At 43.5% G+C, this 27641-nt stretch overlaps 1 protein-coding gene across 3 annotated transcripts in view; it reads left to right on the top strand.

Annotated features, from left to right (window-relative positions):
• ano2b (anoctamin 2b) overlaps positions 1-26402 on the top strand; it is a 117587-nt gene extending 91185 nt beyond the window's left edge. For all 3 annotated transcript variants that reach the window (XM_042079162.1, XM_042079164.1, XM_042079165.1), the window contains 6 exons: positions 3522-3676; positions 11922-12074; positions 12253-12305; positions 19480-19661; positions 24736-24841; positions 25977-26402. In XM_042079162.1, coding sequence (XP_041935096.1) covers positions 3522-3676; positions 11922-12074; positions 12253-12305; positions 19480-19661; positions 24736-24841; positions 25977-26381 — 1054 coding nt within the window. In that variant the 3' untranslated portion in view covers positions 26382-26402. The remainder of the gene's footprint in view (positions 1-3521; positions 3677-11921; positions 12075-12252; positions 12306-19479; positions 19662-24735; positions 24842-25976) is intronic.
• Positions 26403-27641: the final 1239 nt, after the last annotated feature.

Genomic DNA, 27641 nt, shown 5'->3' with positions numbered 1-27641 from the left:
CGAAGGTAAAGGTACCTTACATTGCTGAAGTTGCAATGAGTCACATCATTGCAACTTAGCTTTGTAAGCTATTGTCTCTTTGATCCGGATCAATAAGTAAAGCACCCACTTCCTTCATTTAGCGAATTCCCGATTGATGAACGTTAGTGATATGCTGTTTTGCCTAGTTAGCCTATAAACTCGGGTGCTGCGCGTCGGGAGTTGCCTCCGCCTCGTCCATTAATTGTTAATAACGGGACACTTCGGCGGACGTTATCCCTACATATCCCTACATATTGGCCTACATAGTAGACAAGTCCTAAATTATGCGATAGCGAACGTCAAAAAGTCTAGTTGCTCCTTTTTGAAACGGACTGTCAGAAAAGACCAGGCTACAGGCACCCAGGGCCAGCCGTAATTTAATCCGACCTGAAGTAAATCGCGTCCTGAGCTGGCTATTAACGTGCCTTTTAGGCTCACAAAAGTGTAGTTTATAGCCTACATATGGACACAAATTGCATGCTTAAATAGCCTAAGAACTATTTTAAAACTGTTTTGTTAAACTATTCAACCGTAACACTTGCCATCACGCATGCACCTCTCCCTCTCTCCGTGCACTCACACACACGATGGCAAAGCATCCTCTTTGTGACAGGTCCCTAAACAAGCACATAGCCCATTGTGTAGGCCTAGTCTATGAAAATAATTGCTATCACTCAGCTTTTGGATTAACATCATACACAGGATTTACACTTGTGATGCAAGTTGATAGACAATTGTGTATTAAAAGAAGAAAGAAGTTTGCATAATTAAATGCTTTTGAATTATTTTTTTGCAGCATATCGCCTTTACTATCTACCCTCCTTTTTGACAACCGACATATCGGTTTAACATATCGGTTATCGGCCTCCTGTTTTGGTAATAATTGATATCGGTATCGGCCCTGAAAAAACCATATCGGTCGATCCCTAGAGCCCAAGTCCTCAACCTATAATTTAACAGGCTATTTAAACACATCACCATCACCATTGTTATCAACCATCAACCACCCCCCTTCGGATCGGTGGTACACCCTTGTCCACCAGATCCGCCTCCGAATCCGATGACAAAACAAAGTAACTACAGGACGATGTCATTGTATGAAACAACATGGTGAGGTTCTGCTTGTAGACATCAAATATCATCCAGTGGTGGGTGGCTAGGAGCAAAGCTTGTAAATGTATGAAATAAATCATTTCAAAACAAACAAACAAACCATATAAATGCAAATAAAATTTCAACCCATAAGTTTTCTAATGAAATTAAAATATATCAGCAGTTAAGGCAAGCCATCAGAAATTAAAGCAATGAGAACAAGAAAAAAAAAAAAACACAGCCAGGAAAGGCTCAAATGGGGATTATATAAAATTATCCTCCTGTCATCTTATCACCTATAATGGAATTGGGAAATGTTACTAAAATGACAAACTTGTAACAATATCATCTGACCAAGTATTCCTACTAGGCAGGATAAACTTAAAAGGAAATCAACTGAAATAAACAGTAATATAAAGAAATAAGGTGCAACAAAATTACAAAAATAAAATTCAAAGTCAAAGAGAATCAAATCAAAGAATCAAAGAATGTATAGAAATTATATTAGTTAATAGATAAACCCTTTTGTTTATCTATGTTCAAAGGCTTCATCGGGAATGCAGAATTAAAGCATACATTCATGGTATGTGAAGTATGGGAAATTAAAAGGGGAAAAAACAACAAATTTCGTCAAATTCTTCAATTTGTATCGTTAATGTTAAAAACACTGGAGACATGCTCATTGCAAATGTTTACAATTGCGTTACCCAAAAATCATAGAAATAAAATACATTAAGATCTTTGCAGATGGGGCAAATATTACTTGAATCCTGATCATCCATCATAAGTCTCCATAATTTAAATAGTTGCATTATCAATCCAATTTCAAACTAGTTGTAATTTATCCAAATATAAATGTGTAATCTAAAATGGTTTCATACATCTGTTATGACCAGCAACACTCTCATGCAATTTCATTTTCAGGTGAGAGATTCTTAGGCAAGCAGTCCCCTAATGTAGCCGTCAAATGGAGAGTGGCCATTTCCCCAGCTACCCTGAAAAGCTTAATCCGATAAGCTCCAGATAGGTCCATAGGACCGAATATGTTTTTGTCTGAAACATACATGGCTATTTACAGAACTATTGTTCTAACGCCGGGGTCTCATAGAGACGAAAGTATTTTCAGTAATACTTACAGGCCATTTACAGGAACAAAACAAGTTTGTTACTAACGCCCAACAGAGCTCCCTGCTGGAGCCCGATAGTCTGACAAGGACTATTTAGGACTCAACTCCCTACAGTATATCTCACCACCAGAAAATATCAATTGCCTTACCTTAAGAGTGTGCCGTCAACACGATGATGAAGATCTCTCAGCAAAACTTGAATCCAAGTTAATCCAAAGTTTTAATCTCACGGTTGGAACCTCCTACTACGACCTACTATGAATATGCAATGTAAATGTGTGGTGTGTGGGGATGTGGTCTCTTGTTGTTGTGTCATCAGGCCTGGTCAGCTTTATTATTCTTTAATTAAGCTTCAAAGGCCTGGCCACATATTGTTTTAACACCCCAACTTGCTCATGGCCAAATCGTGACAATAGTAGGTCTGCTCCCCCATCCTTGCTCTAGTCTATACAATAGAGAGTCACACCTGAGGATAAGCCAAAAGGTCCCTAGACAGTGCCTACTGAATTCTAATCATTCAAGGATAAACAATGGATACACTGCATACAGACCAAAGACACACACAGGGTACACATGGGTACACAAATCACAAATGACCATAAGAAGTACACAGTATGTACATTTACAGAAATGATTCTGATTCACAACACTTTCAGTGGTTTTAACACACACACACACACACACACACACACACACACACACACACACACACACACACACACACACAGACAGACAGATGCTTCTGTCATTTATAGATAGATATGTATATATCTTATATCTATATTAATGTATGACAACAACAACACGTTACATTTATATAGCGCTTTTCTCAACACTCAAAGCACTTCACATGGAAAGGGGACCTCACTAACCACCACCAATGTGTAGCACCCACCTGGGTGATGCACAGCAGCCATTATGCGCCAGAACGCTCACCACACACCAGCCTGAGGTGGAGATTGAGGGAGTGAATGAGCTAATTACAGTGGGGGATGATTAGAGGGGGCCAGATTGAATGAGCCAGGTTGGGATGAGCCATGGGATCTTTAATGACCACAGTGAGTCAGGACCTCGGTTTAACGTCTCATCCGAAGGACAGAATTTCTCACACTTTGATCTAATTAGAGGTCTGGAGACTGCTAAATGTGTTGGCCAGTGGCGTACCAGCGTCCCGAGGGGGTGCCTTGTGCCTTGTGCAAGAACCGTGTTAGTCTCTCGGGAGCCTGCACTTTCCAGGAACTCGTTTATTTGTTTTGTTTATTTTTGTTTTTGTCTCCATAGGAAGTTGAAGAAGCTTTACAGAACTCTGAGGGATAAGGACCGGGCCCCGGACGCCTCGGAGAACGAGGGTCCCCAGAGCAAGGGCCCCCAGCAGTGGAACCTGGACTACGATCTAGAACCCTTTGAGGGCCTCACCCCAGAGTACATGGAGATGAGTAAGTGCCGTCCTCACAGATTGCCTGAGCAAAAATGATAATAAGTTATATAATTAAATGTATTGATCTTCCTTTCTTGTTTTCTCTTCCTCTCTCTCTCCTTTCTGGGGCATCTCTCTGTCTCTCTCTTTTTCTCTCTGTCTGTCTGTCTGTGTGTGTTTGTGTGTGTGTCTGTGTGTGTGTGTATGTTCGTGTATATGTTAATGTGCATCATCCTTTGGTTGGAGATGTGAATCTGGAGGTTGTGAAAAGTAATGTGGGTAGACATTTATGCTGTAGTGACATTAACCAAGCCACCCACAACATTGCTTACATGCCAGGCGGCCAAACGCAGTCAGTACAGCATTTCCCCTCTCTCTGTGGTTTGGGTTGGTCAGGGAACGGGGGCCAGTGGAAATGGGAATCGCTGCCGAGGGACTGGATCGCTGCTTTGTTAGTTCCTGTTGTGGTTTGTGGATGTGTGGGGTCACGGCACGCTAATCAGTGTCAGCAAGGCGCTTCGTTTCCCAAGATGGAGATGGTGTTTGTTTTTCTCGGCTGTGCTCGCCCCAGCGGGATTTGTACGGAGAGCTAGCGAGCGAGTGTGTGTGTGTGTGAGTGTGTGAGTGTGCTACATATGAACACACACTCGCTCATGCTCACACTCACACACGCTCTCACACACTCGAACACGCACTTCCACTCTTTCTCACTATCTCTTTCATTCCCTGTAGCCTTGTTATCTCTCTCTCTCTCTCTCTCTCTCTCTCTCTCTCTCTCTCTCTCTTTCTCTCTTTCTCTCTCACTCACTCACTCTCGCACACACACACACACACACACACACACACACACACACACACACACACACATAAAAACACAAACATAAACCCTCAGTCATTCAGAAACTCATACAAACACACACCAGTGTACACACAAGCACACACAAATGCATTCATATACACAAACGGCAAAAATGCCCTCTGTAGACCTTTCAAACTCACAGCTTGAGTGGCCGCCCAAGTGGTTCAAGTGTAACCTCAGCTTTGACCAGCCTGTGAATGACCTTGTGACCTATTGACCTATTGACCCAAGCAGGGATAGGACCCTCTGTAGCGCCACTCTCATGGGAAACGCCCGCTAGTGAAGTCACAAGGCACTCCAACTCAACTCGGCATTTATTAGTTTCTGTTGTTTTTCCTTGACTCAAGTGACAGTCATTTAACAGCTGTGTATGCACACAAATTAAAAAGGCCGGAAATAAATTAATAAGTGTTCCTGTAATAGTAATTGCAGGATAAATCTCTGGTAAACAGCGTATATAGTGTTGTGCATAAGTTAAGACACCCATGCTGACTAAAAGAGGAAAAAATAATCTTTTGGAAATTGATCTTAATGCTTTAATTGAAAAAAAATAGGAAAAATCCAACCTTTCAGGACACCAATTTTCTTTGTGAATAAATCATGTATCGTAAATAAATAAATGTTATTCCTTCAAATACAGGGGGCATAAGTAAGGAACCCCCTATATTAAGGCAGGCAGTTTTTTATTTTTTAAAGGCCAGTTATTTCATGGATCCAGGATACTATGCATCCTGATAAAGTTCCCTTGGCCTTTGGAATTAAAATAGCCCCACATCACACACCCTTCACCATACCTAGAGATTGGCATGGTTTTATTTCAGTTAGCCTAATAGCTGGTTTGATTTGCGTTGAGAGATGGTCTTATGGATAGTACCCCATGCCAATCTCTTGGTATGGTAAAGGGTATGTGATGATGTGGGGCTATTTAAATTATTTTAATTACAAATAATGAGTTGTTTTTTTTAACATATCTCTATGTACAGATAGGAACAAGTTTTTGTTGTTTCTAACACATTCATTTGAAGAGTGTAGGCGATTCGGACATTACGTCAGAATGGTTGTTTCTACTCATTCTGTTGCTATTTCTAGGTCATTTTTGAGAGAGAAGACGATTTATAATAGAGTGGGTGGGCAAATTGTTGGGTAGCTGATGTTAGGAATGTCAGGTTTTAGGGGAGTGTCTTTGGAAATTCCCATTTTGAATGTAATGGGTATTATTATGCTGCATAAACACTACATTTACTAATGTGCTGTATTGGAAAGTAAGGAATCAGGAGTGTCACCTTCTGGGCGGACTGTGAAGATGAGCTTTTCGAATGGAATGTTTGTTTAAGGTTTGGGGTCTGAAATTATAGGTTTTGTAACAGGTGGTCAAGTATGAGTAATTTTGGGGCACACCTGAAAACATCATATTATATTATATTATATTATATTATATTATATTATATTATATTATATTATTCTATCACCCGGAGAGAAGAAATAGTCTTTTTCTGATTGGCTGGTGGATGGCTATTAATTCTGAATAATCTATGAAGTAGATCTGGTAAAAAAGTTTAATCACCGTTCCATCTCAATGCTTATGAATGGTAACTAGATATAGATAGATTAGATAGATAGATAGATCTGAAAAGACTGAAGCAGGGACTGAGCCTGTGGTTCTCAGTATACTATAACAACCATAAAAAACATAGTAGGATGACGGTTGAGCCCAGAGCCTTATAGATAACCATAACCATATGATATTAATTCATTTAATTGAGTACAGCTGAAGGCTATGTATAAGGTGTTTCTGCAAAGCCAAATAGACGGAAGGACTGGGAAAAGTCTTACAACTTGTACCATATGAACTTACAGCAGGTGACAGTGTGTGAGTGATTGAGTCTGTGTGCGTGCGTTTGTGTGTGTGTGTGTGTGTGGATTGATTGGTGTGAGAGCAAAGAGGCCACTTTCTTTGCAATGGCCACAGGGCAGAGTATGTGAAGTATTTCTGAAACGGAGCGGCAGAGAGAGAGGGAGAGAGAGGGGGGGAAAGAGAGAAAGAGAAAGTGAGAGGGAGAGAGAGAGAGAGAAAGCCCTCAGGTATGATCTTATAGTCTTTGTTGTGTGTACGGGGAAAGAATTGTGGTGTCAATCAAAGCCCTCCCGAAAATGCATTTTCCCACCAAGGTTATGTTCCCTGCGTCTAGCGTACCGTAGTTCATAAACACGGTGGAGCCAGAGGATTGGGGCCATGGTGGCGACACACACTCTCTGCGGGCCGACCGACTCTTCTCAGCTGTTTCATGGTGGGCTAAAAAGGAGTGTGTTAGCTTGTGTAACTAAAGTTAGAGTTTGGTTACCGAAAAAAAAAAACAGGGTAGTTGTTGACAAATTATCTTGGGAAACTATGCTTCGTTTATAAGCAAAGTTTTTTTCTGTTTCTGTTTGTCATTTGTATTTTTTTTCGTCATTTGAAACGCATCTGTTCAGGCAGATCAAGAGCTGGAGGCTGTTTTTTGCTTTCTGTTCTTTTCTCTTTCTCTTTTCTCTTCCCTCTTTTTTTTTCTTCTCCGCCTTTCTCCGCCTTTTCTTCTCCGCCTGTCTTTCATCTAGTCTCTCTCTTCTATCTGTCCTCCCCTCCTAGTCTTTCAGCCCTTCTCTCTCCTCTTTCCTCCTCTCTCCCTGCTCTCTTCTCTTCCTTTCTCTCTCCTCTCCTCCTTTCTCTATCCTCTCTCCTCCTTTCTCTCTCCTCTCTCCTCTCTTTCTGCTCTCTCCTCTCTCCTCCTTTCTCTCTCCTCTCTTTCTGCTCTCTTCTTCTCCTCTTTTCTCTCTCCTCTCTCCTCTCTTTCTGCTCTCTTCTTCTCCTCTTTTCTCTCTCGTCTCTCCTCTCTTTCTGCTCTCTTCTTCTCCTCTTTTCTCTCTCGTCTCTCCTCTCTTTCTGCTCTCTTCTTCTCCTCTTTTCTCTCTCCTCTCTCCTCTCCTTTCTCTCTCCTCTCTCCTTTTCTCCTCCTTTCTCCTCCTCTCTCTGCTCTCACCTCTCGTTCTTTCTCTCTCCTCCTTTCTCCTCCCCTCTCCTCTCCTTCTTTCTCTCTCCTCTTCTCTATTTTTCTCTCTCCTCCTCTCCTCCTTCTATCTCATCTCATCTTGTCCTCGTTCTCCTCCTCTTCTCTACCTGATATGAACCTCTGTACCCCCTGGGCTGTGTTCAGACCTGGCATGATTCTCCTGAGAGAAGGTGGGTCTCTGGCTCCCTTAATCAGCTCACTATAATAATCATTAAACCTAATTACCAAATTGTTGTTAACTTAGATATGCCTCAAGAGTTTTTAGTTTTTTTGTACAATAGTGAATTATATGACTCTAGGGCATGGTGTGCAGCCTTTGTTGCCGCCTTGTAAATCAAGCAGACACTGTGATCGTTCAGCATAGTAACTAAGTCCTGATTGCCGTACTCACACACGGCTGTGTTGGAATTGCTCACACTGCGAGACAACCAACGGAAATTCCGTGTCCACATAATGGCTTCTGAGACCTCAATACAGAAAAATATCTAAAATAGATTATAGAATAGAATATAGAAAGAATATAGATAGAATATTAAACTAAAAAGAATAGATTAGATAAATAAATAAAAAGAATAGATTAAAATATACTTCCTAGTAGCGTAGCAGTTCCTAAACTGTGTCATGGATTCTGTGTGCAAGATCAATCTGTTGACAGAACGGGACTTGGAAACCTGTTGCTGATTGGAATCTTAACTCACCTCCACAGATTGCCTGGTGGCGATGTAATAAATCCGTAAACAGTTCAGTCTTGTAAGTCTTTTATGCAAGATCTATTTTGTGGTGGCAAATATTGTCGATCTGGGTGTAATCTTGATTTGTTCAAACTTGCCTTCTGCCTTTCAGAAATCATCTGTGGCATGTGCAAATACACACAAACATACACACATATAGATGTTCAGCTTAAATATATTTATTGTACGTGCTCACACACACACGCACACACACACACACACACACACACACACACACACACACACAACAAACAAACAAACACACACAAACACACACACAGTTGAGTTAATCTCCGGCATGGCCAGAAACTAATTAGGCAAGTAGCAATACTTCTAAAGCATGGCCCTTACATGCTCTTCTGTGAATACCTGCATCTGTCACACACCCAAAGGGTTTGACTGAAGGTTGTTTCTTTTTAGCATCACTAATTCAAAATTAGTCTAACTATCAGTATCACTTAACAACGAGGCATGCAAGTGAAGTTATAAGTTATACTTTTGTATTTGTCCTGCAGGAAATTTGGCAAGAACTTTACCTATCCGGGACAGTGTGTACACACATACGCATACAGTACATAGACACACACACTCAGAGCAGTGAGTTCACCAGACACACACATGCACACCTGGAGTAGTGGGCAGCCCTTGATCCGGCGCCCAGGGAGCAGTAGGTTAGGTGCTTTGCTCAACTTTTGCGACTTTGTGTCACTTTGCGTCAAGTTTGGGGTTAGGTGCTTACTTTTGCGCCTTTGGGTCACTTTGCGTCAAGTTTGGGGTTAGGTGCTTACTTTTGTGACTTTGCGTCACTTTGCGTCAGGTTTATTACTTTATGGATTTTATGGATTTTCCTTGCTTGTAGCCGGATCCGTACACTGTTTACATCTGAGCATGCGCGACTCGCATCCGGTAGATTCACGCCGTGGACGTCATCCAATCACAACGCTCTATTTTGTTAGAGTCTTAAGGCGGGCTTAACAGGATAACGACAGTCCTGCGACGGTGAACAACACGGAAGGTGGCTATGGCAAACGAAGAGCATTTGTTTGAATCGGCGTTGGCGTCAACTTTGGAGGACTTTTTTTTTTTTTTTGAAAGTTGAGCAACACAATGCACTTAAGTCATTCCTTTCGAAGAAGATTGTATTTGCCGTTTTGCCGCCCGGATACGGATATGGTCGTAGCGCTGGCCTATTGCATGCCTAGGCAGTTTAAAAGACAATTCTCTGCCCGCCCCTTGGATTAAGCGAGGTGAATGGTTCGATTCCAGACAATACATTTCAATGATAGGATGGCCCGCCAGGCTACATGGCTACTATAGGCTACAGCCAATACATGTGCTGTGTTCATTACACACAGTTTCTCTCTCTCTCTCTCTCTTTGGAGTGAATAAGTGAGGTAACCACAACATGTGTTGGGTTTATAGGAAATGTAGTTTAGGGCCATTTGTGTTGGTCAGTTTAGGGCCATCATTTTGACTGGTTTTCGTGGTGTCTTGTTCTCCCTACACTCTCTATTGGTATAGTTTATAGGATCAAGGCCTGCTCCACTACTGCACTACTGTTGAACCCAGGCCTTCCACTACTGTTAGTTTCTGGTGTATTTAAGGGGATGAGGTGTGTGTGTGTCTGTGTGTGTCTGTTTGTGTGTGTGTGTGTGTGTGTGTGTGTGTGTGTGTGTGTGTGTGTGTGTGTGTCTGTTTGTGTGTGTGTGTGTCAGTGTGTGTTAGCATAAACCGGACTGCTATGGGATGCTGTGGGATGCTTTTCTTTTCTGTTGATAGCAATGCCATGTACTCCTTTGGGGATATTGTTTTTTGTAAGCCCCTTTTTGAAATGTATAGGTTTGTGTAATACCTGTAAGTGTTCTCTTAATTGAGTGACTAGTGGGGCTCTTAGGCCCAATCATACCAATCGACATCACATGGTATGTCAGCTGATTGTAAGGCCTACATATATATCCCTTCACCAAATGTGTCCACCATTTGCCTGAAGAAGACCCAGCAGGGTCGAAACGTTGCATTAAATAATTGGGAGTCAAAAGCAGTGTTGCGGACATTATATTTTTTCAAATGCTGTGGGACAGAACACGTGTAATCACGAGTATTTCCCACACCAAGTCCGATGAGTGTGTGTGTGTGTGTGTGTGTGTGTGTGTGTGTGTGTGTGTGTGGTTGGAGCGGCATGGTGTGGCTGTTTTCACTGTGGAGCCACTGTGGTGCCAACAGACCTGAGACAGATCTCTTCGGTCATCACATGGACTTCTGTTCATTGTGCAGCGGCCAACCACATCTCGTTGGTAGCTTCGGAGATAGTTGCACTCTCCCTCTTTCTCTCTCTCTCTCTCTCTCTGTCTCTATTTGTGTGTGTGTGTGTGTGTGTGTGTGTGTTTGTTTTGAAAGAAATAACTTATAACAGCATATATTTATATATTTATGCATTTATGTATTCATCTATTTGCTGTGTTTACATTATTTTCATGTTTTTCTTTTCCACTTTATGGCTGTAAAATATTGAACCACTTTCTTGGACCTGAACACAGCAGTACACACAGTCATCTGCTGAATATCATGCCATTTAAACCATATCTTAAAGCTTATCTTTATATTCAAAACTTTGTTTAAATTGGTTAAAGATGGTCTGTCTAATACTGTGGGAAAACACTCTCAAAGGCACTTTATATTGTACTCTCTGTGGCTGTTTTCTTTTCTATCTTTGATTATCCGAAGGCGCTTGAGACAGACATATTTGAGGTGATCCTTTAGATAAAGATGCTTTAAGATGAAGACTTGCCCATCACCGCATACACAAACAGAGCTTCTACAGTGCCTTGTGAACTTATGCTTGTCACATGCATTGCCTAATACGGTCACACACACACTCAAACTCACACAGTCACTGTATTTATATGTCATGTATAGCCTCATGATGCGTCACCTACCACATAAACATATCAGTTTATGTAATAGCATTATAATTCATCATATAAATAGCATGTCTGGTTGAGCAACAAAGTTAGCATTAAGATGCGTTTGCTGGAGGTCCTGTGGCTTCTCTTGCTAAAGGCGGTGGGACTGCATGTTTAAGTTCTCAGTGAACCAGGGCACTCCATAGCACTTAGTGTTCTTTAAATTGTTTACCGCTGTAGAGTGATTTATACTGTGATTGTTTGTCTGCTTTTCACTTGGGCGATCCATTTCACTGCACTTGGTGTTCCTCAGTTTTCTATGCAGCTGTCTTTTTTTTCTTTTTTCTTATCAGTTCTGAAGTTGACTTTCAGCATGTAGCTGTACCACTCAATCAAATATTTTTTCTCTCCATCTCACCCTGTCTCTCTTTCCCTCTCTCTCTATCTCTCTTTCTTTCTCTCTTTTTCTCACTCACACTCACTTTCTCTCTCTCACACACACACACACACACACACACACACACACACACACACACACACACACACAGACACACACACATTTAAGGACTCTTGTGAATGCAGACTTGCATTAGTATCATGACTCGACACAATCTTGCTAGACCGCCAAGCCCAACGTACAGCGCTCTGAATGATAATTAAATCTCTTGTCTGTGTATCTGTCTCTCTCTCTCTCTCTCTGTCTCTCTCTTGTCCTCCCCCACAGTCATCCAGTTTGGCTTCGTGTCTCTGTTCGTGGCCTCCTTCCCCCTGGCCCCTCTGTTCGCCCTGCTCAACAACGTCATCGAGATCCGCCTCGACGCCAAGAAGTTTGTGGCCGAGCTGAGGCGCCCAGTGGCAGTGCGGGCCAAAGATATCGGTACTGCGCACCTTCAAGTTCCTGAAACACTACTACTGGGCAGTTTCCCAACCAGTTGAATAATAGTAATAATGATGATGATGATGATAAGGATCATAATAACCTGATATAAGTATAACATACAGCTGTCATGCTCACTCAACACCCCCCCCCCCCCCCCTCTCTCTTTCTTGTGAAGGAATCTGGTTTAACATCCTGAGTGGCATGGGGAAGTTCTCTGTGATAATAAATGTAAGTCACACACACACACACACACACACCTACACACACACACACACACACACACACACACACACACACACAGCTCCACACACACATATACACATACACACACACACACACACACACTCCTGTCCGTGCCACCCTCGTCCTTTTCCACATAAAACACGGCATCTCTCTCTCTCTCTCTCTCTCTCTCTCTCTCTCTCTCTCTCTCTCTCTCTCTCTGTCTGGTGTTGCTCTTGTCTATTGATATTAAAAAAGGTCCTCCACTGGTGGGTCAGCAGTGGTGGCGGTGGCGACGGCTGTACAGATCACGGGACACTGTGTTTGGAAACAGCACGCAAAGCCCCACTCCCTGGAGGGATCAGCAGCTAGGCTCTGCTAATGTGTGCGGAGCACTGGGGAAACTCCCGCCACTAATCCACTCAGTGCACAGCGGAGCAGAGCAGAGTAGGGAGACATGAGGCAGGTTCAGGATCAGGATCAGGATCAGGGGGGATGTTTTATCCCCCAAAAAAGCCACAAAAGAGCTTTTCACATGATGAGCAATACCCACTAGAATTCAATTTATTTCCAATGAGCAGCGGGCAGGCAGTGCGGTGTGGGTACAGTAAATTGGGAATGCAGGCGATTTGAGTGGCGGTACGGTGGGCGCATTCCTAAGATTCTTACTGCTTGCATGCACAAATCGAGACCCAACATGATAAATGTTTAGCTTTTGAGGTGGTGGTGTGGGATTTTCAGTTTTGAGTTGTCTATCAGATGACAGACGGGGTGGAATGGTGTGGGACAGAGAATGGGGACACCACTTAAGTCCCCTCTTTCCATAAGAGCTGCTGATGGGATTGTGTGGCCTGAGGATTTTGGGCTTTGTTAATCTGTAGCACAACACACAGCAGAGCCCACCAAGGCTCTGTTCAGAACTCAGGCCTTCCACTTCAGAACTCAGGCCTTCCACTTCAGAACTCAGGCCTTCCACTTCAGAACTCAGGCCTTCCACTTCAGAACTCAGGCCTTCCACTTCAGAACCCATGCCTTCCTTTTCGGAAGCCAGGGCTTCCTTTTCAGATCCCAGGCCTTTCAGTTCAGAACCCAGACTTTTCAGGTTCAGTGGCCGGTTGCACAAAGCACCTTAAGTTTTTTCCCTTAAGTATGACCCTTAAGACTTAATTTCTCCTCAGGTAAGGGATTTACTTAAGGGTGTTGCACAGAATACCTTAAAATGTTTCCTTAGTTAATGAGAAACGCCAAGGGATTTACTGCACTGAAAGGGATTTTCCGGCATGAAAATTCTATTATGAAAAACTAGAGATTGTTCAACAGCTGTAGCCTAGCTAACTGCCTTTCCCGCGATGCCGTTAGTTAACCTACCGAACACAGTGCTTATATTTTATCATTCATCTTACCTTAATAATATTAGCGGAAATTATCCAGGTAGCAAGTAAAACATGTTATATACATGAACTGAACAATACTAGTTGGCAAGTTAGATATGATCCTGACCGTTATCAGTGCACCAATGTTTTGCCTAGCGAACCGAACCGAAGCTCATAGGCTAACAAGACATCCACATGAATTGTTAACGTTAGCCTACGTAAACCAAACAATAACAATATGGTATGTTTCTGATAGGCCTATCTATTTGACAGAGGAAGCATATTAACAGAGAGGTTTTATTTTGAATGGTCAAAAGTAGTTAATAAACTTCAATTATCAGCATCAATTCAGATAATAATATGGTTAAGGTAGAGTCAGATGTCCCTTAGGGTTTTCCCCTTAGTTAGACTACTAAGGTCTTTTGTGCAACAGTTTAAGGGATTTCTTACAAGATAAAGACAAACCCTTAAATACTAAGGGAAAATGTTAAGGAACCCTTAAGGAGAAAACTTAAGGGTGTTTGTGCAACCGTTTTTACCCTTAAATCAGATTTTAAGGGAAAAACTTAACTTAAGGTGCTTTGTGCAACCGGCCACAGTACCTTGGCCTTCCACTTCAGAACCTAGGCTTTCCCGTTCTCTTAATTTTCTGTTAGACAGGGGTTCCCTGTGAGGTTTACAGAACCCAATTAGGCTCTCACAACCAAGCCGGTTTTATTTATTTCACCTTTTCACTCAGTAGCTGTTCTTTGGGCATTATCTATCAGTGTACTCAAACTCTTCAGTAGCTGATTTTTGTGCATTATCTATCAGTGCACTCAAACTCTTCAGTACATTCAAGGTCGAAAGGTCAGGATTGCCAGTCAAGCCAGGCATTGTTCAGTCAAGCAGCACTTAGATGTGGCGCAGGGAGAGCCGCAGTGACCAGTCGGGCTAGCCAAGCAGGCGGAACCATCGCTTCTCCGTGACCCCACTATACACAGTGGCTTTGTTTGTGTTCCCCGTTCGGCCTTCGATTGGGTTCCCGTGACTCTCCCGGCAGCGCGTGAGCTGTGTGTGAGGGAGGTGTGTGTGAGGGAGGTGTGTGTGCTGAAGTGAAGTTGGCAGGAGATAAAAAGGTATCAGTGCAGTGCTCTCTGTAGACACCCTAGGCTCCGCAAACGGCAACAAAAACAATCTTGTGCAACCTGCACCACGAAACATAGCAAACAGTGTTCCAGCCAATAACCGACAAGATGTGCGTTAGGAGGGCTTCAATTGGACGGGAAGGAGGGGGAGGGAGTAGCGAGTTAGCTCTCTGTTTTGTTTGAACGCCAACAGAAGAGACGTTGCCCAACATCGCTTATAGTACCTTTAAGTTATATTTTGCATCTAAACAGCTGTGTCTGCAGTATAACTTGTCTCTATCCTTCATGAGGTAAAGGAAAACATGTATCAGGAGATGGAAAGTAAACAGTTTTGGCCTGGTTCAACCAGTCCTCTGTAGTCTTTCATTCAAACCTTTATTTTTCCTTCTCGGGTGTACAATTAGGGCAGCCCTCTTTTTCAATGTAGCCGAGATACAACACAAAACAATAATATAATAACAGCAACCACTGAGATCACAACCATAAAAAAAAGGAAATACAGATAACTTTGATAAAGCAGGGTTGCAACAGGAATCTGAATGATGACTATATATGTATGACATACAATATAGTGTATATACACTACTGGTCAAGTTTGGGGTCACTCTGACCTGAATACCAGCTGAGAGCAGTTGCATTGTTTTTTTTAATCATGGCAGCAGTTTTCAGATTACATTGTTACACTACTTACATAATTGCAAATTGTATCTGAAAACTGCTGCCCTGATTAAAAAAACAATGCAACTAATCTCAGCTGGTATTATGTCTATAATGGAGTGGAATGGACATTTCTGTCTAAGTGACCCCAAACTTTTGACCAATAGTGTATATACGTTCTGCTAGGTATAATATTCGAGTGTCTGGCTGATTTCATAAAATCTTTGTGCTTATTTGTTATACACTGCTCAAAATAAATAAGGGAACACTTTTTCATAGTATAGCATCAAATCTATCAAACTTGTAATCTATTGGTATGGCCAGTTACGTAACAGAGGTGGTTGTGGAGCAGTTTCACCTGCTTTGGTGTCATCAAAGTTAACAACAGATGCACTAAAGGGGCAACAATGAGACGACCCTCAAAATAGGAATGGTTTTAGAGGTGGTGGCAACTGATAATTTTTCCATCTTTATCCTTCTTGAGTGATTTTTCACAAGTTTCGCATTTGGGTAGGGTCAGTGTCACTACTGGTAGCATAAGCCAGTACCTGGAGCCTACAAAGGTTGCACAGGTAGTCCAACTCCTCCAGAATGGCACACCAATACGTTCCATTGCCAGGACTTCTGTGTCTCCCAGCGCAGTTTCAAAAGGAGATTCCTGGAGACAGGCAGTTGCTCTAAGAGAGCTGGGTAATGTGGTAGAAGGTCCTTAACCCAGCAGCAGGACCAGTATCTGCTCCTTTGTGCAAGGAGGAACAGTAGGAGCCCTGCCAGAGCCCTACAAAATGACCTCCAGCAGGCCGCAGGTGTGAATATCTCTGACCACACTGTAAGAAATAGACTTCATGAGGGTGGCCTGAGGGCCCGATGGCCTCTAGAGGGACCTGTGCTCACTGCCCAGCAGTGTGGAGCTCAATTGCTATTTGCGATAGAATACAGAATTAGCAGGTCCGCCATTGGCGCCCTGTGCTTTTCACAGATGAGAGCAGGTTCACCCTGAGCATATGTAAAATACGTAAAAGGATCTGGACATGTTGTGGAGAACGTTTTGCTGCCTGCAACATCATTCAGCATGACCGATTTGGTGGTAGGGCTGTGATGGTCTGGGGAGGCATACCCTTGGAGGGACGCACAGACCTCTATGGGCAAAACAACGGCACCCTCACTGCTCTTAGGTATCGAGATGAATCTTCAGACCCATTGTCTGACCCTGTACTGGTGCAGAGGCCCCTGGGTTCCCCTGGTGCACAACAATGGCCGGCCACATGTGGCGAGAGTGTGCAGGCAGTTCCTGGAGGATGAAGGAATTGATACCATTCACTGTCCCCCACACTCCCCTGACTTAAATCCAGTAGAACACCTCTTGGACATTGTGTTTTTCAGCCCTCTGTATGTTGATCATTTTCATTACCAAAAAATAATGTGGCATCCTTTACCCAGTACACATTACCCAGTGCATATCATTATAGATATCCAGCATGAGTTTTTTCCCCATTGAGATCTGATGTGTTCCTTTAATTTTTTTGAGCAGTGTATTTGTTGCTGTCCGTTATTTATCTTTGCTGTAGTTTATTCTCAGTCTGTGCACAGTTTATCATTCATGACATGTAGGCCAGTGTGGGATTGTATTAGCAAATTTTATTAACAACTTACATATGCTGGTGTTGAACCAAAGCCAAGATTTACATTGGAGTGGTAATATTATAGTGCTCTGGAATTATTTCACTTTAATTCCAGAGAAATGGGGAAGTTTTTTAACCTGGCAATAGCCAGATGAATTTCGCTCCGCCTAGCTCCACTCATCCATCTGGAACCGATCCATTGAAGTGTTGCTTCAGAAGGCTGGGCCTAATCAAAAAATGCTTGCATATGATTGAATAAGCCACTTGTCCGTCATCTATTGACGTGCTACTTCAACCACTCACATCGAAGCCAACCCGTGACGCTAATAACAGACTCAAAGTCGCTTCTACGCTATGTCACATCTATGAAACTCCCGCCCTGCGTCCTGATTGGCTAAACCATAAAGTTGGTTGGAGAAATCACTCTCAATGGAAGAGGTCCCAGATGGATGTGAGTGAAGCTAGGCGGAGCTAAGCGGAACGACATTCATCTGGCTAGGGTCAGGTTAGAAGTTTTTATGGTCTATTAATAGCCACTTAAGACTCTAAACATATGGCTTTTTATGGCCTTGAGTGTTATGTGTTTTATTAATTGGGCTGATTGTAACAGTAACCCTATTCCTATGTTTTCTGTTCTCTGAACCAGACAAAACCCAGTGATCGCATTGTCTTCCCGTAGGTCTGCTTTTAGTCTTTTTTTTTGGCGATATGGACTTGTGTGTGTGGCAATGACATGGTCTAGCCAGCTACATTAGAGAAGATGAATAGGCCTAACCATATGGGCCTAACAGTTTCCCAAGAGAAAGTCTGAAGCTGAAGTTCCTTTCAAACCTTTACATAGGATTCACTGTAAAACTAAGCAGACCAACAGAGTACATCTCAGTTATTTCCTTCGATGTTTTGTTTAAGAGCAATCATGTAGGCTAGCATTCCAAGTTACAGAATAGAAACTAATGTGTTAGCTTATGGCTAATGTATATGAGAAATCCTATAGAGATCCTAACGGTTAGCATAATCGGTAAACGTAGATATTTAGAGCGAACTTCAGTCCATTTACAAAAGAGTTACATGAGAATAATTCTTTGTTTACAACTGACTATTAAAATACTCAAAGGCTAATGTTTTCTCTCCATATAATACCGTTTAGGGAAAAACGTCTGTCTCATCAATGCTACTTGAACAGAAGTAGCCGCATAAAATCCCAAGTAGGCTATACTCGCAGCACAAAATAAACATTAGGCGTGCGTGTGACAACATTGTGACCCACTAGTGATCACGTGACACTTGCTCTGCTGCAGCCAGGGGCTTCTCCCGCATACACCTCCTGGGAATGTCTGAGTCTTCAATGCGTGATTTCAAGTGTTTTTCCCCCATAAATAATTTAAATACTCGATAATGTCAATTTGCACATCGTTAAAACAACAATCACGATATTATCGCAGACAATATATATCGCCCACCCCTAATTCGGTGCTATATAAATCAGTAGAACAGACCTGAATTGAGATGAAATGAAGTTGGTCTGGATCAAATTAATGTTGCTGTCAACAGTGCCATTAATGCACACATGCTGTTGAAGCAAATGGTTTCATCTGGCTCAGAGAACAGAGAGACATGCCATCTCCATATCCGTGTAGATCTTTGGCTTTAAATCAGTTTTTTTTAATGGTGCTATATTTAATTTAACTTATACTATATACTTGTATACTTAGTTGGGTATTTAGGTTTAGGTAACAACAGCACTCCTACCCCTGTGTCCCCCGCATCAAGCCCTATTTGTTATCAGATCCAATGCACCTTATGCTCTTTGTCAAAACGGAGGGCCACCAACACGCGGCCCTTCTATATGATCGTTCTGATCCAGCTCAAAATGCAGATGCTGAGTAATTTGTAATAGTTTTGCAGGAAAGGAACGAGGGCCAGCAGGGCTGGGAAGGTAACCGCATTACCACGGCCACGTTACCCCTACCGTCTGAGCTTGTTACCGTCATCTAAAGTTTAATTGTCTGTGATGGCTGATGGCGGCACAAAATTCATAATCCATAATCCATTTTTTTTTGGGGGGGGGGGGGGGGTATTTCGCGAAACCGCGGTAATTTATTGCTTACTGACTGCGGTAAGAAAACATCCATACCGTCCCAGTCCTAGCCAGCAGTGATCGGATTCCTAACATGCTGCTTTTTGGAAGAGTGTTTGTCTTTATTGAGTTTTTTGGAAGAGTTTTTTCGTCTTTGTTTGAGTTTGTGCTCCTTGTAAATGTCTATGATGACGAGTTATGTGTAAAGAACCAGACATACAGTTTTCAAGAATGGATGGGTGTAATTGCTACAGAGAAGATTTTTTATTTATTTTTTGCTCTCGTTTTATATTTTCTTTCCATCGGTATTCTTATCCCATCCAGGCCTTTGTGATCTCGTTCACGTCAGACTTCATCCCCCGGCTGATGTACCAGTACACGTACAGCGACACGGGCACGATGCACGGCTTCATCGACCACACCCTCTCCTACTTCAACGTCAGCAACTTCAGGCCTGGCTCCTCGCCCGACTCCACACAGAACGACCGCGAGATCACCGTGTGCAGGTCAGTTTCCGCAGCACTGCTCAGTACTTACCTAGGAAACAGATGTTGACTAATGGGCCCTATGCATTTTTTTCATTTTCATATTTTCATTTCATATCATTTTTAGTTTTATATGAAAGACCGGGGTACACACTGAAAGACCGGGGTACACGGAACTTGGTGGGCATGTAGCCCCACATGGATAGCATGGAACCATCGTTTTTTGTTTTGATCGGTAGCCCCCAACCCCTGGACCCCCGGAAAGGAGGGTAGGGCAGACACAGTTTTCTGTGAATATCTTGAGAGCCGTAGGGTTTAGGAGGACCACCTTTTTTTTGTATGTTGATCTTAAGGGGCCATGTCAACCCATTCCATAACCACTCATATCATGTATAGCGCAAAAAAGTAAAAACAAAACAAAAAAGTAAAAATGAGGTATTGTAATCGCAGGTATCTGTGACCTAACATGGTCAAAACTGCACAAAATCATTTAAATTATATAAAACGTACACACACATTATTTTTTGTTGTGTGGCCCGCCGGCCAATTTTCAAAACTCAGTGTGGACCTTGAGTCAAAAAGTTTGGACACCCCTGCTGTAGACCATCCATCTACCTATTTAGCTATCTTTCTCATCAACCCCCATCCTGTAGTAGGTCCATTAGGTTCCTCTCACACCTCCTCCTGAATCCTCCTCTCCACACCTCTCCTCTCCCCACCACTCCCCTCCACTCCCCCCCTCTCCTCTACTCACTTCTCACTGCTTACTCCATTCCTCTCCTTTCCTTTCTACTCTTCTGTTCTCCCCTCTCCTCTCCTCACTTCTCTGTTCTCCTCCCCTCTCCTCCTGTCCTCCACTTCTCTGTTCTCCATTCCTCTCCTCTCCATTCCTCTCCACTCTTCTGTTCTCCCCTCTCCTCCACTTCTCACTGCTTTCTACATTCCTCTCCTCTCCATTCCTCTGTTCTCCTTTCCTCACCTCCATTCCTCTCCTCTCCACTCCTCTCCACTCTTCTGTTCTCCTCCCCTCTCCTCCTCTTCTCCACTTCTCATTGCTTTCTACATTCCTCTCCACTCCTCTGTTCTCCTTTCCTCTCCTCCATTCCTCTCCTCTCCACTCCTCTCCTCTGTTCTCCTTTCCTCTGCTCTCTCAGCTCATGCTGTGCCTGTGGCGACAGGCAGCTTTAGACATGCCAGGTCACTGTTTTGATATCTGATGAAACATTTAAGCTCGGCCCGGAGAGAGAGGGACAACAAGTAGGTCCTAAGAGTGAGTGAGTCCGGCCGTTAGACCTGCCTTTGCAGCCCCCTCCTCCCCCTCCCTGAGTGGCTAAAATAAGCAGCATGACGGCATACTTTTTCCCTCTGAAAAGTAGTGTGTGTGTGAGTGTGTTTTGTGTGTGTGTGTGTGTGTGTGTGAGGGGGGGATGTCATCATGCAGTATGTATGACCCAATCCCTGGATTCTCTCATGCACTACAGTGTTACAATATTGAGCGTGCAGCAGAAATAATCTAGAACACCATCTTCTTGTTGCTCACATGTGGGCTTCAAGGACTCTTATTTTGTCACATAGCACTGTAAAACATGCGGTGAAACGCCATAACATAACCCTCAGCTTGTTCTGTCCAGTAGGGGGTAGTTTTACACCATTTGAGCTATAACTATAACCGACCAGGTTTGGTTGGCAGCTTTAGACACCATACAGTGTGAGACAGCGGTGATACAGCGACACTAAAACAGAGCCACTTTCGTGTCACAGCATACCCTGGCTTTGAGATTCATAGTATAGCCCACTGGACTGTAAAGTGCTCTAGAGAGTGGTGTGTTTAGCTGAGTGCATCTCCAGGACCCCTATATAAATGACATTTGGTCCAGGCCATGCAGTAACAGAGCCATAGAACTTATAAAGGACCCAACCCATCCCAGTAACTGCATGTGTGACCCAAGTCTGTCTCTTCTTCAATTCGATCTCAGGTTTAGATTAGATTAGATTAGATTGGATTCAACTTTATTGTCATTGTACAGAGTACAAGTACAGAGACACAGAAATGCAGTTTGTGAAAGTGCAAAAAAAAGAAAAATAGAAAAGTGCAATGTGATATACACAGTATAGGCAGGTGGTGCATGAACAGTATGATGCCATGTAGACGATAGTATACAGTTAAGAAGGTGGAATGGTTTATGGTTTATAGTAATATATCTTAACTATAAACTATGGAATGACTATAACTATGGGATGGTTTATAGTAATATATCTTAACTATAAACATATATGTAACCTAAAAAGAGCAGAATAGATATGGATACAGTATGGACAACGTACGATTGTGTAGATGTACAGATATGTGCAGTATAGTAGCAGTAACATTATAAGAGTAGTACAAATATTATAGATATATGCAGTGTATTAACAGTAGAGTATAAGAAAAACAGAATAAATATGGATATTCAGCATAAACCATATAGGCAGATATGTACAGTATGTCCAGTTATGAGCAGTATAGTAGCAGTAACATTATAAGAGTAGTACAATTATTATAGATATATGCAGTGTATTAACAGTAGAGTATAAGAAAAACAGAATAAATATGGATATTCAGCATGAACCATATAGACAGATATGTACAGTATGTACAGTTATGTGCAGTGTAGTAACAGTAACATTAGAAGGGTAACACAAATAATTGTATGTGCAGGATGAATAGTACAAAGAGCAGTAGAATTACTGACTATTAGCCGCGGCTTATACATTGATTTTGCTAAATTTCTTCAGCTATGAGGTTAATATCTAGGTTAGTAGGCTTGAATTTCCCCTGGGGATCAATAAAGTATCTATCTATCTATCTATCTCATACACGGGGGCAGTTAATATAGTATTAATATGGGTTTGTTTCTTTTAACTTGCATAAAACATTGTTTGGCTTATACACAATGCGACTAATACACAGGAAATTACTGTAAGTGTAATTACAGTATGTACATTTATAAATCTAAAACACTATGGGTGGGATAGGGTTACAGCCGCGGCGATATCCTTTACCATCCGCACTCCCACTTGTGTCATGTTGCTTAAGAAAGCTCATGTTGCAGTAAGTGTTCTTTATGCTATCTTGATACTTGTTTAATTAGCGTGTCATGCTTATTGCTCTTCTTGGGAGGTTGGCAGGAACGTTCTCTCGTCCTTTTTCTTTTGTGCTCCCTAGTAAAGTGATGCCAGGAGGAACCAGCACTTCCAGTTTTTAAATTAAATACCGTAATCGTAGTCACAGGGGGTGGACAAAATGTCTGTGAGAGAGAGAGAGAGAGAGAAAGAGAGAGAGAGAGAGAGAGCGAGAGAGAGGAATGGAGAGGATATGGAAGTGAGAGAGGGGGTGGGGACTGGGTTGTCTTTGGTTAAAGATGGAGAGAAAGATGGCAAGGAATTGCGAAAGAGAGAGTGAAAAGATAAAGCTTAAAGAGGCCTCGAGACGGCAGGGGATTAGAGGAGGAATGTGAGAAGAAAAAGAGAGAGAGAGAGAAAGAAAGAGAGCAAATAGAAGTAGAAGATGGTTTCAGATGCAGACACAGACTGAAGAAGAGACACAGGAATGGGCCAGGTCACACTCACAGCTCCACGAATGTCATGTGTGGAGCAGCTGGCTGCGGTTACCTCATACACAGATTTGCTTCTTTAAGGCCAAGGGGCCGGGGTGGTGGTAGGTGGTGGTGGTGGTGGTGGTGGGGGGGGGGGGGGGGGTTGTAGTGAGGGAGTTGCCCTGTGCAGTCGGAGCGAGGGGAGGTGGGGCCTCTGGGCAAGAACTGAGGACTCAGACCCAGGTGACAAACATGTGTGTTTACAGTGTGGATCCCCAGAGACACGAGGGGCAGAGTTATGCTGGACTTAGAGCCACTACATGTTGCTCTTCATGTCTGGCTCTGAGTGTGTGTGTGTGTGTGTGCGTGTACGTGTGTGCGTGCGCATGTGTGTGTGTGTTTGTGCGTGCATGTGTGTGAGTGTGTGTGTGTGTGTGTGTGTACATGAACACTCGTACACATGCATGTTTACATTTTGATACAGCACAATTCCATTTGTTACGACTTCTAAAATAGCACTAAACATTATACAAATTGAATAATCTCCTCTTAGGCCAGCTCCATATTTGCACTCTCTCTCTGCTGACTAGCCATGTCCAAACAAGGAGCCTCGACCCACGGGATCGTTCTCTCCCAAGCGAAGATGGCTGGCTATCCCAGGGAATCGAAACCCGTTTCTCAGCACTCCTCGTCTTTTACTGTATAAGGCAGTGAAATCTGGGGCCTAGTTCCCCTCTCCCGCTACACCCCCTGAATCAATGGCTCATAATTCAATAGAGATACAGTAATGAAATGTTCCCCAAGGGGAAGGTTTCCGCTGTCGTCCTTTTTTTTCTTTTATTAATCTGGTTCAGTCAGTTGGCAGAAGACCTTGTATTTAAATATGGGGTTTGTTTCAGATTAGTGTCGGAGTTAATTTTGATATAAGAGGGGGGACACACTGAACATGCTGCGGACTTAAAGGTGGAAATAGTCTTGTAGAAAAAAAGGAATGGGGGGGGCGGTTGTGTTACAGATTATCTACTGATGCTCAAATCATAAACCAACTTTCAACTTTCTGTTGAGAGCAATTTATGCTCAAGGTTAGGGTTAGTGGTTGGGTTTGGTTAAGGTGATGTTGTTCCATAAACTATTCAGAAGACTGAGTTTGAGTTTCCGCCAACCATCTGGTGGTCTCCGTAGGCAGACGATTCTATTAGCGGACCTCCTGACAACAGTCGGGCATTGTTTGCTGTGGCTGTTGTCCATTGTGAAGGGTCCCTTTAGAGATAAAGTGAAGCATGTGCCTCTCATGTTTTCACACCTATTTTTGTTGCAAGTCAACACCAAGATGTGTTAATGTCTTCTGAGATGCCCCAGAGTGTCCTTGTAAATGATTTAAACCTGTGTGTGTCTCTCTGTGTGTGTGGGTGTGTGTATGTGTGTGTGTGTGTGTGTGTGTGTGTGTGTGTGTGTGTGTGTGTGTGTGTGTGTGTGTGTGTGTGCATTTTTGTGTGTATTCTCCTCTTTTGTCCTCTAAGGTATAAGGACTACAGGGAGCCGCCATGGTCTACTGATGCCTACCAGTTCTCCAAACAGTACTGGTCCATCCTTGCTGCCCGGCTAGCCTTCGTCATCCTGTTCCAGGTACAGACCGAGATCTCTTTATGAGTGTCTGTCTTTCACCTTCCGAATATATATTTCAGTCATCAGTTTATTTCACACTGATAAACACAGACTTTCCTCATTTATTTCACTTAAGGGGAGGGAGGGATTGTACTGTACATGTAAGCTCTGAGGCCCAGGCTACATCAGGTCCCCATCGGGAAGCGCTACGTATGCAGAGTGTAAAGGGCCTGTCACATTACACGCGGCATGCGCTATGAAATGCATTATAGTAATAAAACTGGTCTGCTGCTGCGCTCAGCAAAGCGCGGCATTTTGCCGCTTTGCCGCTCTTGTGCGTGCCGCGGTCAATCAGGTTGAACTTTGACCGGGGCGCGCTGTAAATCGTTGGTATTTTGCGCTGAGCCCAGCAGCAAGCACAACAAAAAACTTTGGGACGTTACATCAACCAAGAGCAACCTAGCGGCAATAGCCCCTTAAGGCAGGGATCACATTGGCCAGCGGCAAGCATAAGGCAACGCTCAGACCATAATAAGTTCTATCTCGTTCCTATGGTAACACAAATGGTTTGCCATAACTGACAATTGAATACTCTTGCATTGCTCTTTCAAAGTTGAACCAAGTTCAAAGCTCAGCTTGTTCAATGCTAGCGTTACGCCAGCGCTGCCACTGTTCCGCTGCCGAACTATAGAGAACAATTGGAAACCTGCCACTTGCTGCTGGTCAGTGTGATTTTTTTTAGACATATAAAAAGTTCTTGGGCTCTGTCTCAGAATTCAAGCGTAGCTTTTAGGATTTGCATATAGATAATTGTATGCAATGGCTTTGAAATGTTATCCTTCAAGCCTGTAATGTAAATACTCTTATGTGTGTTTGTGTGTGTGCAATGTCTGTCAGCCCTCTTTGCTCTCGTGTGTTTGTGTGTGTGTGTGTGTGTGTGTGTGTGTGTGTGTGTGTGTGTGTGTGTGTGTGTGTGTTGTGTGTGTGTGTGTGTGTGTGTGTGTGTGTGTCAGTGTGTCAGTGCTGAGACGGGTGTAAAGCTCCACCAGGTTAACACAGCCTGAATGCCTGATGTATTTTAATGCAAGTCATTAATGCAAGCAGATGTGTTGGCAAACTATTCTGACAGTGTGTTTATTTTGCGTGCGTGCTGTAGAACCTGGTGATGTTCCTGGGCTTGCTGGTTGCCTGGGTGATCCCGGACGTGCCCAAGGACATCAGTGAGCAGCTGAAGAAGGAGAAGACCCTGTTGGTGGACGTGTTCATGCGCGAGGAGAAGGAGAAGCTCCAGCTCATCCAGAGCCTCTTCTCCATGGACCCCTCCGGCCAGGCGCACGCACACATGGCCAAGACCCAGCTGCCCCACCTGCCCGCGGCCCTGCAGCATCCATCCCTCGCCGGGCTGGGGGTCCCGTCGTTAGCCGCCGGCACTGGCACCACCACCACCACCACCACCACGGCGCTCCCCATGCCCAGGGGACGGGCCGCCAGCTTCAGCCAGTTCACCCGGCAGGCGTCCACGTCGCCGCAGAACGAGGCGGCCAAGCACACGGCCGTGTGAGGATGCGGAGAGGAAGGGGCGAGGGTGCGGGATGGGGGTGTTGGGGTCCTCCAGCTTTTACGAGATAAGAGTGGGGGGGTTTTGTTTGGGTGGAGGGGCGGGGGGGGTTAATTTGAAGGGGGAGTTCTGTGTGTGTCTTTGGTGGTGGTTGGGGGAGGAGGGGGAGGGGGTAGGTGGGGGTTTCAATTGGACTCTCAGACATGCAGTAGGTGGCGCACTACAGCTTGGAAGGAGGGGTGGGGGGGGTGGTGGGGGATTTGTCCCCCTGATTTTTGTTCAGCACCCGTGGTCACGATGTGCATAGGGGGCTGACGTTGTTCGTCTCTATTTCTCTCTGTGTCTCTCATCTGAATGTGATGTTGCATTGTTCTCTTTTATAAAAGTGTGGCGCGCGAGGGCTATTGTCGCCCCCCTCTCTGGACGCTTATAAGACCTTCTAGTATCCCCTTGAGACAGAGGGGCACACGCCTCTCTTGTTCCTGGTTGGCGCTCAAGAAATAAATAATAATAATAAACATGGCTTCAGTAGGGACTGTTTTCGCAGAGACAATCATCTCATTGCAAAGTGTTTTGGATCGAAAAACTGCACTCAAGAGTCTCGGAGGGAGGAGGGTTGGACAGTCATCCTTCATCCAAGGTTCATTTTTCACTTTTTTTTTCCGGATCTTTCCTTGAACTGCCACGAAAGGGAAAGCGGCGAGTTTCAGGCGTTGTGGAAGGATTTGCCATTAGAAGAAACACACACACATGCAAGCAACCACAAGCACATCTGGTTAATAGGTATGCAGCCACATGCAGAACTAAACGCAGACACAGATAAACACACACACACACACACACACACACACACACACACACACACACACACACACACACACACACAAACAAACACATGCATACAAACTGCTTTTGCACATTTCTCTGTAAAGTTCTTAAGAGCAGCAGATGTACGACCTATCATTTTCTCAGGAATCAGCATCTCTTTGTGCTTGTTTATGTTCGGGGCTAGTACGGTGTCCATTTGGTTCAAACACAGCAGTTTTATGTATTAAACCCATCAAGAAGTAAATAAGGGAGGGAGAAGATAAGCAATGTTTACTTTGGAATAGAAATACCATTGTACAAACAGTAATAATATATAAAAGCTAAAGTGTGGCAACCCCTGTCACAAGGCTGATAAGCTGTGTGTCTGTTTTTTTTGTTTTTGTCCTTAGTCTATGTTGTCTACTATACTGTCACACAAGCATCTAGCTCTCTTTC

The sequence above is a fragment of the Alosa sapidissima genome, chromosome 22 (assembly GCF_018492685.1).
Source record: "Alosa sapidissima isolate fAloSap1 chromosome 22, fAloSap1.pri, whole genome shotgun sequence".
In the NCBI taxonomy this organism is placed as follows: domain Eukaryota; kingdom Metazoa; phylum Chordata; class Actinopteri; order Clupeiformes; family Clupeidae; genus Alosa; species Alosa sapidissima.
This window is presented reverse-complemented; position numbering and strand designations above follow the sequence as displayed.